General features: G+C 44.7%; 3 protein-coding genes across 4 annotated transcripts in view; 1 reads left to right on the top strand and 2 right to left on the bottom strand.

Moving 5' to 3' along the window:
• Window positions 1-4606, bottom strand: part of LOC120955693 (phospholipid phosphatase 2-like) — a 49838-nt gene extending 45232 nt beyond the window's left edge. The window contains exon 1 of the mRNA XM_040376779.2: window positions 4325-4606. Coding sequence (XP_040232713.2) covers window positions 4325-4376 — 52 coding nt within the window. The 5' untranslated portion in view covers window positions 4377-4606. The remainder of the gene's footprint in view (window positions 1-4324) is intronic.
• Window positions 4607-4948: 342 nt separating this feature from the next.
• On the top strand, window positions 4949-6362 carry LOC120955692 (N(6)-adenine-specific methyltransferase METTL4). Its single transcript, XM_040376777.2, has 3 exons — window positions 4949-5324; window positions 5393-6089; window positions 6175-6362. Exons 1-3 carry the CDS (start codon window positions 5085-5087, stop codon window positions 6360-6362), a joined length of 1125 nt encoding a protein of 374 aa, XP_040232711.2. The 5' UTR covers window positions 4949-5084.
• Window positions 6285-12004, bottom strand: LOC120955690 (UDP-glucose 4-epimerase-like). Of its 2 annotated transcripts, none has more exons than XM_040376773.2 (4): window positions 11844-12004; window positions 6818-7643; window positions 6547-6739; window positions 6285-6463 (listed from the first exon to the last, which is right to left on the bottom strand). In XM_040376773.2, the coding sequence occupies exons 1-4, from the start codon at window positions 11987-11989 to the stop codon at window positions 6390-6392; spliced, it is 1239 nt and encodes a 412-aa protein (XP_040232707.2). In that variant the 5' UTR covers window positions 11990-12004; the 3' UTR covers window positions 6285-6389. The 2 variants fall into 2 exon arrangements, with proteins under 2 accessions (XP_040232707.2, XP_040232708.2); XM_040376774.2 differs by lacking the exon at window positions 11844-12004 and adding an exon at window positions 10556-10752.
• Window positions 12005-12065: the final 61 nt, after the last annotated feature.

The raw sequence follows: 12065 nt of genomic DNA, 5'->3' as shown, positions 1-12065 counted from the left end.
TAAAATTAGAAATATTGTTAAATGTAACTGAACAAATTAATTTTAACTCAAAAATCCGATATTTTAAATTTGCTAATATATGAGAATATGTGACTTAAGATGTCTCCACGTAACACGAGAACCAACTATGGGGCCTTTCAAGATACTAAGCAGTTTTTTTACATGGAGTTTGACAGTTCTCGGCTGAAATCATGTCAACACTCCATACAAAACCACACACAAAACTAGCCTACGATTTTCAGCCTAGATTATTTCAGCCTCAAGGCTAGAATTAGATTCGAGTACCTGCTCGAAATAATGTCAAAACAAGGTGGTGTTTTCATTTATCCCAAGGTGCATTAAAGAGATCAGGTGGTGGATTCTATAATCAAAGTATATGTAGATCAGGTGATCTCGTCCTATATAGTTTGACAACTAATTTCTGAATAAAATTAATTTCCACAGATAACGGATCGTTTTTCATTGCACCACATCCGTAGCAGATATTGGGTCTTCTCATCGAAGATGTTGTATCGAAACAAAAATGGATTTTAGGTTGTAGGTGTTAGGATTGACAGATATTTCCCATAATTTCACCCAGCAAAAGAGATAAAAATCAACCTTCTAAATGCATACACCTTGAGATAAGCACACCTGTATATTATACCCACTTTGATAGCTGCTCGAAAGCTGCTATACAATGCAAACAGCTGACAGGCTGAAATTTCAGTTTACGGTCTTAAAAGGGAAAAGGGCTCTATATTGACGTTTATTATCCGTTACTCTATTTCAAATTTTATCAATTGATAAGTACCATTCATTATTATTATTAATATAATTAGAATAAAACAATTTCCAGCACAAAAGAAGTTTGCTTTGGACCTTAGCATGCTGAGCAGAGCTAAAAATAGTTCATTTTAATTTATTTTTATGATGCCATCATATTTATTTCGCACTTCATGTTGAAACGCATGAATAATATTGCTGTCGGTCTTTACATAAAATCTCAGCCAATCCATTATTCCGGATAAAACCCCACTACTCGAGAACAAAAACATCTACATAAACGGTTGCCAAGTGCATGGGATTTATGGCGTTGGGGCGGCTCCCTTAACCCCAACACACATTAAACCCATATGCACTTTATGCCTCGGCTCCAGACCGCCCCAAACGGTAGCGAACACATGATTGAAGTGTGTGGATCGATTGCATCGTGTTTTATCTCGAGTGAGCAAAAACTGAGCGCTCCTCAGCTCCTCCCCAGCACCAGCACCTAAGTTAATAAATTAATCAACGATGCAGGCCGTGAAGTGTGGGCGCTTTAATGCGCTCCTTGGGGTGCTCTGGTACGGATTCAAGACTAATCGGCTTCCAAGCCGAACGGACGGATGAGGGGGGGGGGGGGGGTGGGGGGAGTTTGAGAGCATAATTGTTGCGCACTCCAAAAAGCAACGCACTCGAACAGGAAATGGATTAGATAATTGAATTGTTGCTCCGGCACCAACCCGAAGTGCCACAACTGTGGCCGGGCAATGCTTGTTAGACGGCATTTAGTTTATCTGGCAAACACTTCTGGCCGTTTGCCGCTTCTGGTGCTGGTGCTTCATCTTGAGAAAACCAGACAACGACGGCTGGCCGATCCAATCGCAACTCTGTATCAAAAGCCCATTACCGATCGAACATGGATGGGGGATGGACCAACGCGACAAGAGTCACGATCCCGCCCGGCTCTTGATGCATTGATTGAATGCATTAATGCACTCGTGTGTAGGGTGGGTTCATTGATCGGATGTCGAACCCAGATCGAAATCGAGAACTAACGTTTCCTCTTTCCAAACCGCCCAAGGGCATGCTACTTCTTTCTTTGTTGAACGTATTTATTGTAAGAAAAGCGACACCATTTCCTATTTCCAGTTCCACAGCTTCACCGAGGAAGCTTTAGCAGCAGGGGAGCACGCAGCAAAGCTAAGTTGGGTTTAATATTTCCTTCTCCAGTGGACTCCTGCTGAGGGCTACCACCCGCTTGGGGTCAGCCTTTCCACTCGATAGGCATCTCGCACGCCCATTTATGATGCTAATAGGTGAAGATGACAAACGTAAAATCACACAAACAACCCCCCCACCCTCACCCACCCTTACAGATAAAAGCACTTCAAAATGCACGCCAGCAGCGTTCGATAAAACACATCAATTTATAATCCTACGAATGACACCTGAATTCCGTACGTTTGCGGGCGGTCCCACACTGGCGGTGTTGGTTTACGAGTGGGAGGTTTTTTCAAACGCCCTTCCGTACCGATCATTTCCCGAAGTGATGTACGATCAGTTTCGGGCGTTTATTGTGGGTGTGTTAGAATTTGCATAGAAATTGAATAGAAATATGAAATCAAACACTCAAACTAAGTAATGGCGAGCGATTCACGTTTCGGGTGTAGTAAAACGTTGAAATTAAAGGGCTAATTTGAATAAATTATGCGGGCTCACACGATAAATAATAATTTTAACGAAATGACCAATAAACATTGCACATTATGTTTACGGGAAATTAATGTGGATATAAATGATGCTAGAACTTTTATGGTAATGATTATTTATTTCAAATTACTTCATTAACTTTAGTATGAACAGAAAAAAGGGCTTTGTTAATATCAGCAATACTTAATATCGAGCTCTTGTAGTTTCAAATATTTCATAGAATCATCATACTTTATACTGATGGGGTTACCAATTTGGCTCTTTATGTGGCCTCTTATATTCTACGGGTAGTTTTTTTTAAATAGATTTTAGCTCTTTAAATCACACAGTTAGCTGATCGCTGGTCTAGACCTCTATCCAACTATTTATCTACCTTTCTCGACCATTGAATTAAAATAACAAATACTATCATACTTCCTCCGGATTCTATCATATTCCTCAGTTATATGTTTTAAATACAGTCAAAGTAGTGGCATTATCATCTTTTTTTTAACACTCAGTTCGACAAATTTATGAACCCTTGTTATGCTAGTTAAAGTATTGAATAATGTACTTGCTTTCCGCATTTCTCTTATTTGATTCTCAATGCTTTCTTATGGTGGAAAAAATAAAACTTGGACCAACAGATAACAAAAATGAAATTAAATGTAATTGAATGAATGCATTTTTGCCAAACAATTAACTAAAAGATAAAACCGTTAAAACGATAATTTAAATAAATTAACTAACACATGTTGTTGTTTTGTTAGATACAAAACTGCAAAAATCTATAATTTATGTCTGTATGGCAAAGAAATTCAATCTTAAATTGAATTACATTTTAAATGGGATTGCACTACCTGTGTGACTAAATACAAAAACGATAGAGAAAGTCGGATACATTCCCCTTGTTCAAGATATTCCTTCTCTGTCCACTTGCACCATAAAAAAAACACACACTAAACACCTGTTACACGTGACGAAAAGCAATACGATTCAACGACAATTACCCCATTCCAGCATGGATCATTAGATTTTACCATGAATGATCGTTGGATCGCCAATACAAGACAAAAATCATGCTTCTCGGCTGCGGTTCATTTGTTTTCCAGCTCAATGCAATCCAACATAGCGCACATTGGACCAAGGGTGGTATGCATATAGTAAAAAGAAAAGAATTTGTGCTGCGTACACCGCAAATAGACGGCCACCGTCAATTGCCCAGCATACCACCACAGGCGCATCCGCACGAAACGATCTTAATGGATTTCTTCTCGCCTTGCGCTGCGCTGTTGGGTTAATGTTGGTGAACCAATGTTCTGTCCAACGAATTTTGTGTAGGGGTTATTGTTTTTTTTGTTGCGGTTTGATGGTTTCTAATGGTTGCTTCTTTTTTCATTTTGCTTTCAGCGATCGTGTCGATCGGTCATCGGAAACACCGCTATCCTACCGCTATTGAGGTTAATAACATCATGTTTATGCTTTCGCCAAAATGGGGTGGGTTAGGTTTTGTTAGAAAACCGGTCAATCGAACCGCAAAAAAAAATCCCCAAAAATCCCACTCTCTCACACACACCAAGACGAATAGTACAATAGAAGCGGCATAGATCGGTTTTAATTGAAGCAAATAATCCAATTGTTGACCTGCAGCTGTACATTGCGCTTAAAACATGTGGCAACTAGATTTGAATTCACTTGCGCAACCTGTTGATAAGAAATTGTTGCTATTTTTCGTCTAAGGGGTAGATGCTTATCGGGAAGAAAACGAGATATAGCGAGCATGAATCGATATCGCGTTGCTGCAAGTCATTGCTTACAGCCGCCACACGATGGGGAAGCACTTTTTTAATCGATGAAATTTGATAACACTGGAAAGCCGCCGCGTGCTTACCTGCATAGAACGTTCGCCGTAGCACCTTCGTCTGTTGCATTTTGAACTGCATTCAAACAAACACACACCAGCACGTTGCCCTTATATTGCACCAGCACCCGGTTTAAATGGGTTCCCTTTTTGAGGCGAAATCGATCACTTCCAGATCAAACCACCGCCACAACGGGGAGTGCACGAATTGAGCTAAAAACACGGCCGGTCAAGGTAATAAATACATATTTCACCATCAACTTTGCGTAATCGCCAACACTAAACACTAATCGTTTTGGACTTGGGTCGCGAAATACGCGAAAACTTCAATTGCAAACACACACACGCACACACAGATCGCTGTTGACAGATCGCAGGGCAGGGTTTTTCGACGCTTGGAAAGAAATGCTAGTTTTGCCAAAGAAAGTGCATATTTTTGGCTGTATCGCTTGGTTTAATGGTGGTTCTACGATCAAGGTTTGGTTTTCAAACACAAAAGATAGCAAATAAACTGCTCTTCTGCATTTTAATCGTCTTTTGAATAAAATGCGCGAAAAATCAACAGGTTAGCAACAGAGCGAATGAAGTATTCAACTTGCACACCTAAACTGCTGATGAAACGTCATGCAAGATTGAACGTGATTTGTTTACTTTTCAACTGGAAAAAGTTTGTTTACATTTATTTTATGCCGATGCCGGTATTTTTTCATTCGTTTCTCAAATTTTTAACGCATTACTAGCTTATTTAGACTTATGGCAATTTGTATTAGTAAGAAAACACTCGCAAGTCATGCCAAGAATGTGCAGTTGGGAAGAATTGAGTGAGCAAGCGTACCTTCTGAACCATGCCAGCAGTGTGGAAAATGTTTACAGCAGCAGTTTTCTGGATAAAAACGTACAGAAAGCATGTTTGAACAGAGTTCTTTTCGATATAAATGTGCCTTACGATAAGAGAGACGACAAGGGAGAAAATGCCAAGAAAAGGAAACGGATTAAAACGACAGGACCGTTCGACGAGACCACTCAAAAGGTTTGGCATGCTAATTGGTTACCGCAAAGAAGGGATTATAACTAACATTTTCTACTGTTTATTTCTAGGTGTTTGAAAACCATTCTTCCATCCAACACAAACTACCAACCAGAGCGCACCAAAGCGCCACAAACAACAAAGAAGCGCTCGAATTTGTTGACCACTTTAACACCTCCTCGCAGTACGATGCCGATCGACGGTTTCGCGGACAAAACAGTACGAACCGTACCATCATCACGGAAATGGACGGTGAAAGTTTTCTCATACCCCCACGGGTAGCGTTCATCAACTCTTCCATCGACCGGTTCGAAGAATATATCGGCCGGGATGAAAAGTTTGACCTGATCGTGCTCGATCCACCGTGGTGGAACAAATACATCAGGCGCGTGAAAGCCGTCAACGCCAAAGCGAGCTACCGGATGCTGACGAATGCGGACATAAAAGCGATTCCGCTCGAACGCCATCGGCACGAAAATACGCTCGTGGTGGTGTGGTGCACGAACGCACCGTCTCATATCGATGCGGTGGTGAAGGATTTTTTCCCCAAGTGGGGTGTCGAGCTGGTCGCTTGCTGGTACTGGGTCAAGATTACGGGCAGCAGCGGTCAGCCGGTGTGCAAATTTAACGAACCGACGCAAAAACAACCATACGAGCGGATCTTTATCGGCTTACCGAAGGGTTCGCCGATGGCCCGAACATTCCCAAGCGAACGGTTCCTGTACTCGGTACCGTGTGCAATACATTCGCACAAACCACCACTGTACGGTATGTTTCTTTCAGAGAATTAAAAGTGCTTAAACCCCTTATTGGATTACAATATTATCGGTTGCTCCACGGCTTTCGATTCCAGATTTATTCACATCGAAATTTGTACCGCCCGGAGCCACCTGTCTAGAACTATTCGCACGCAGCCTCTACCCCGGCTGCACCTCGTATGGAATGGAAGTGTTAAAACTGCAAAACAAACGCCTGTACGAACTGGCCATGGAAGAAGGCGGCGCGTTGCATTTGAATAAATACGATAAAACCTGTCAATAAGCAGCACCGGCCGGAAGAGACACGTCCCTAGTGGTGCCCATTAGCTTGCTCCGTTTTGTAGCCGTTCGGGTTCATGGTTTGCCATCGCCAAAAGTCTTCACCTGAAATGGGGGGTGGAAGTAGTATGTGGGAAGGTTAATCAATGGATAAGACAGGCACACAGCTCCAGTCGCCGCACACTTACACATCTCATCGACACTGTGAACGGCTTTCCAGCCAAGCTCCTTCTCGGCAAGCGTCGCATTGGCGTACATGGACGAAATATCCCCGGCACGCCGTTCCTGAATCACGTACGGAATCTTGACCTTGTTCACCCGCTCGAAGGTTTGTATAAGCTCCATGACGGATATTCCTTTGCCGGTGCCAAGATTGTACATCTAAATGAAAATTTTCACTCATTAACCATTAGCATTTTTTTCTCCCTCTCTCTCTTTCTTCCCACATCAACAGCTCACCTTCAACCCGAGATGCTCCTGGTCGAGCTTGTGCAGTGCCGCCACATGCCCACTGGCCAGATCCATCACGTGCACATAGTCCCGCACACCCGTCCCATCGGGCGTATCGTAATCATTGCCAAAGATCGTCAGCACATCCTTCTTCCCGATCGCGACCTGGCTAATGTACGGCATCAGATTGGTGAACTGCTTCGTCGGATCCTCCCCGATGCGGCCCGATTTGTGTGCCCCGACCGGGTTAAAGTAGCGCAGCGCTATAATGTTCCACTTCGGATCCGCCCGCACCGCATCCTTCAGCATCTCCTCGATGAAGTACTTGGTGCGGCCGTACACGTTCGTCACATTGCCGGTGGGGTTTTCCTCCGTGATTGGCAACCGCTCCGGCTCGCCGTACACCGTGCACGAGCTCGAGAACACCATCTTGTAGATGCCGAGACTGTCCATCACCTCGAGCAGGTTGATCATGCCGATCATGTTGTTCTTGTAGTACAGCAGCGGGTTCGTCATCGATTCGCCGACCGCTTTCAGCGCCGCGAAGTGTATTACCGAATCGATGCGGTGCGCCTTGAAGATGCGCTCGACCGCATCCTTGTCCAGCAGGTCGCAGCGATAGAAGTGTACCTTCCTGCCGGTAATTTCCTCGACGCGCTTCAGCGCGACCGACTCGTTCTTGGCCGAGTTGACGGAGTTGGTGAAGTTGTCCAGCGCCACCACACCGTAGCCGGCCTCGAGCAGCGAAACGACCGTGTGGGAACCGATGTAACCGGCACCGCCGGTCACCAGCACCGTGCCCTTCTGTTCACCCGTCATGTCGATAACAGTGGAGCTGCAGAAAGAGTGAGAGAAGGTAGGAAAGGCATTAGTTTTTCATCTTGTGTTTATTACTATTAAAAAAAATAATAATATTTTAGGAACGTGTTGTGTCAATTTAAAACTTAAAAATGATCCCGAAATTAGTATAGTATTCTTTAAAGTAATTCTGAAGTCGGCTGATTTAATATGAAAGCTTTGATTTATTCACACAAAGCTTTCGCTTCCCTGACCTCCACGTGCTCACTAAACACGTGGTTTGACTTTGAAACACTCAACAGGTGGTGGTGATGGTGGTCGTCTGTTCAATGGCAAGCAGTCTGTTGTGGAGAACAATGTAGACATCAATATCATTGTTCATTATACAGACCAAGGTAAAGATGTTAAATGTAACAATTATTGTTAAAGGGTATTGGATTTGATCATATCGTCTTGCCGAGATGTTTCTTGACCTCACGCGTGAGCTTTCAGAATACTGTTTCCCGTAATACCAACAAGCAACAACGACGCCAACGACTGTTGGCCAACTACTGCTGACGTAATTCTACATTCTCCTCAATCTCGCCTCAATGGATGGGTACTAATTAGTGGTGGGTGCTCGGAATCGGACCTACCCGATTCCGATTCAGTGTTCGGAATCAATTCCGGAGCCGATTCCGTTGCCGATTCCAGAACCGAATCCCGAGCCAATTCCGGAGTTGACTTTGGAGTCGATTTCGGAGCCGACTCCGAATCTGGAATCGGTACCAGAATCAGAATTGGCACCGGAATCAGAATTGGTACCGGAATAAGAATTGGCTCCGGAATCAGAATCGCCTCCGGAGACGAAATCAGAATTGAGTCCAGAGTTATAATTAGTTGCGGTATGAGAATCAGTTCTTGAATTGAAATAAGAAGTTTCAGAAGCGATCAATCAATCCGGGAATCTCCATGAGAATGGATCGTTTACAAGTACATTTGGATTCTGTGCGGCTATCAATACGCACCCAAACGCCAATTCTTATAGAGATTCCGAAACTGATGTCGATTCCGGGATCGATTTCGATTTCGGAACCGATTCTGATTCCGGAGCCGATTCCGGAGCCGACTTCGGAGGCCATTCAGGAGCCAATTCCGCAGCTAATTCCGAAACTGCTTCCGATTCCAGAGCCGATTCCGATTCTGGAAACCTATTCCGAATCCGCTTCCGATTCCGGAGCCAATTCCTATTCCGGACCTACTATCTGAAATCGATTTCAGAAAACTTTGAAGCTAGCCGGAATCGATTCCAACGAAAACTTAATTTTTCCCATCACTAGTGCTAATCATCTCCCCAAACATACCGTTCACATATCGATCCCACCCCCCAGAGCAGACCCCAACGGAGTGAAACATAATGCTCGAGAGAAGAAGAAGAAGAAGAAGTTAAAAACAGGTTTCAGAATTGGATTCACTCCGTCCAGTGAACCTGGTTGTCAATGAACTTGTTACTGATCGTGTTCCGTTGCGTGCGTGTTGCGTACGCTGCTTTTCCCATCCGCTCCAACCGGACGCGGAGAAGACGATTGCGTAAGAACACTGAACTTCATCCCCGCGCATACACCAAACGGATCTGTGTTTCGAATCGAACGAAATCGTTCTACTTCACCATCTACTTCAGCCAGTGTCTTCTCTTGCCCCGAGGTGGATATGCGCTTTGTTTCAAAGTCAAGGCTGAGGCACTTGCACCGTTCGTGAGTTCCAGCAAATGAGTACACACCGTAGACATTGCGGCCGGTAATGACCTCAGTGTGATTTACCCATTACCTCCCCAAACGCACGATCGATCGATCATGTGATGCACTCAGCTAAGGCATCGTCATCATCATCATCATCAACATGCCAGGGAAATGTATTCCGTTATTCTAGCTATTCCAACCACTGCTCTTTGTTGAAAGATCGCTAATTAACTGACTAACACGGGGCATCTCGAAGAAGAAGCAACGAGGAACGACTCGTTTATGCAAATGAAAGCACATTAACGTGTCCGAAGACTAAACAGAAAAAACCGGAATCGAACCGGGGCACTTGTTTTGGATGTGACATTTGAAATTTTTGGGTCAGAGTAGGCTGTGCGAATACGCAGACTGTCACCGCCTGTGTTTTACGTAAGAAGTAGGTGAGGTGACGTCCGTTGTCACCAATTTGTGGAAAGGTTAGAGAGCACACAGCATGGCTCTATAGAAAATGATTAAAAACACAGCTTAAAGGGTATGTAGAAGTCCTTCAAGGTCATCCACAAGTTCTGAAGTAGTACACCAGAACGCCACGTTGTCAATCCCAGGCTAAACCACCGGTTGGGGTGTTTTTTTTTTCATTACAGAATTCCACACGAACGTGTCGTGAATGCAAAATCCCGCCTCTCGCAGCACTATTTCACAATGAAAGCGGAACTCTTGCGGTTCATTCAAACAGATAAAGGGGCTAAGGTGTGTGCAAAAGGGGTTCGGGAATAACACGCTGCTCCCGCCCGCTTTAGAACAGGTTGCTGTTGCGCCGTGGAAGCTTCCCGGCTGCGTGTTGCGCCAGATATAACTTTTTCTTCTACGCTTCACAGCACCAAACACCGTTATCGGACCCCGTTTTTTTACATTATTATGGGGTGAATCTTCACCTCACATACAAACACATACACACACACAAACGGAAACACACGTTTTTTATGGGTTATTCACTCGTAACAGTTCTTCTTCTTGGGAGCATCTTGGGACAACCAGCTCCAAACATTCCAATCATCATGCTCGACGGCACCGCTGGGCACTATTTGAACGTGATTGGAGTGTGTGGTACATAATTTCGAACATGTTATTGGCTTGTAACATTCCAATTGATTTTTCCTGTTCACCGATAACACGTAGGGGTTGTTTTTGGTAGAGTTTGGTGAAGTTTTGAAATGCTTTGTCGTCGTACCCTTTGCTCACTTTTCCGCACGATCTATTGCTCTCCTTCGCGCGGCCGACACACACTCGCACACACCCGACTGGCTGGCCAACCAACCAACCCCGGCCTCTGCACAACGAGAACTGCGACGACGACGACGGCTGGTGACGCACACAACACGACCGACGTGGCCGTTGGCTGAGCGCTGAATGAAGAAGACCCAGGACAGGTTTTCCAGCCACGCGCGCTGGAACTTGTCGGCACGGTCGGCCGTACACTCACACGCGCAAACCCCATATCCGAGGCAACTTCAAACGCTTTTGTCCGAGCGCTTCTTCGGTCCCGCGCGGCTCATTTCCGGACGACTAGTGTAGTGCGGGTTGCGCGTGAGAGTCGTGCAGGGCGGTTGGATCGCATCGTTGGAAATGCGGGGTGCCCGCTTTCGCTATCGCACAAATCTTCCATTCTTTTGCCGTTTGATGTGTGCAAGCGGGGTGTGTTTGAGTCCCGTGTGAGCGCGAGAGACGTCTGACGCCATCGCATTCACATACACACAAACACACACAGAATCACATAGCGCGTGTTTAAGGGAACCTTTGAGCGTTTGAAGATCGTTTGATCGTACGATTGAAAGAGCATAATCGAGCGAAAGACGCTTGAAAACGAGACGAGAAATCGTTGTGTTTGTGTGTGCATGTGTGCCCACGTGGAGGATCTGAACCGGTAAGGAGGGGGGGGAGGGCCGCCACCAAAACACAGTACAATACGCAGTGAATCATATTGTTGAAAGTTGACGGGAAAAAAGGGTTGAAAATTACATGAAACAATTACTTCACGTTGACCTTCGTGCTGGCCATTTCATTGCCTCTTCAAATAGTTGATCAGTTAAACAGAATGATTTGGAAAATTATACTAAATGTCGAAAATTGCTTCCCATGCTTATACACCGTGAACGAACGAGGTTATTTTGGCTCGGCAACCCTTCTTCTTCACACACATGGCCACCAAAAAAAAAAGTCGCGCATCACATTCAAGAGGAATCGCGAAATGCGCATCCAGATAAGATGCGGTCGCGACCGATACACACACAAACACACGCACATGTTTTTAATGTTTGTGACCCCGTTCATTCCCTATCTTCCCGTCTGTTTCCCCTTGTTTTTTAATGATGTTTCCTTTTTTTCGGGTGGAATTTCATCTGCTGCCCATGTGCGCGTTTGCTGCTTCCCTTTGCTTCATCATCACACGTTAATGTTTATGTTTATTGCTATAATCGTTATAGTTATCGTTTCATATGCACTTTCATCAACCAACTCACCTCTCGGCTGCCGGGGTCATCACCAGCTCATCCGGTATGGAGATGCAAACGTTAGCGCTTGACGAACGCTTCATCCAACCGTGCTGCTTCCCATACGCGACACTATTTCCCCGCTCATAATTAACGCGAACACTGCTGCCAACCATAGCCACTACTGGTGGTGGTGCGAGTAGCGATATTAGTCTGCGTCCGATCACTGCAAAATACTGCAAAAGAATAGCA

This window comes from Anopheles coluzzii, chromosome 3 (assembly GCF_943734685.1).
Source record: "Anopheles coluzzii chromosome 3, AcolN3, whole genome shotgun sequence".
NCBI lineage: Eukaryota > Metazoa > Arthropoda > Insecta > Diptera > Culicidae > Anopheles > Anopheles coluzzii.
This window is presented reverse-complemented; position numbering and strand designations above follow the sequence as displayed.

Excerpts from the sequence above, each read along its gene's own strand:
- LOC120955692 (XM_040376777.2), top strand. The coding sequence starts at position 5,085 with ATGCCAAGAATGTGCAGTTGGGAAGAATTGAGTGAGCAAGCGTACCTT. Across the intron at positions 5,325-5,392 it reads TCGACGAGACCACTCAAAAG|GTGTTTGAAAACCATTCTTC; the intron begins GTTTGGCATGCT and ends GTTTATTTCTAG. Across the intron at positions 6,090-6,174 it reads GCACAAACCACCACTGTACG|ATTTATTCACATCGAAATTT; the intron begins GTATGTTTCTTT and ends TTTCGATTCCAG.
- LOC120955690 (XM_040376773.2), bottom strand. The coding sequence starts at position 11,989 with ATGGTTGGCAGCAGTGTTCGCGTTAATTATGAGCGGGGAAATAGTGTC. Across the intron at positions 7,644-11,843 it reads ATGACCCCGGCAGCCGAGAG|CTCCACTGTTATCGACATGA; the intron begins GTGAGTTGGTTG and ends CTCTTTCTGCAG. Across the intron at positions 6,740-6,817 it reads AGGAGCATCTCGGGTTGAAG|ATGTACAATCTTGGCACCGG; the intron begins GTGAGCTGTTGA and ends ATTTTCATTTAG.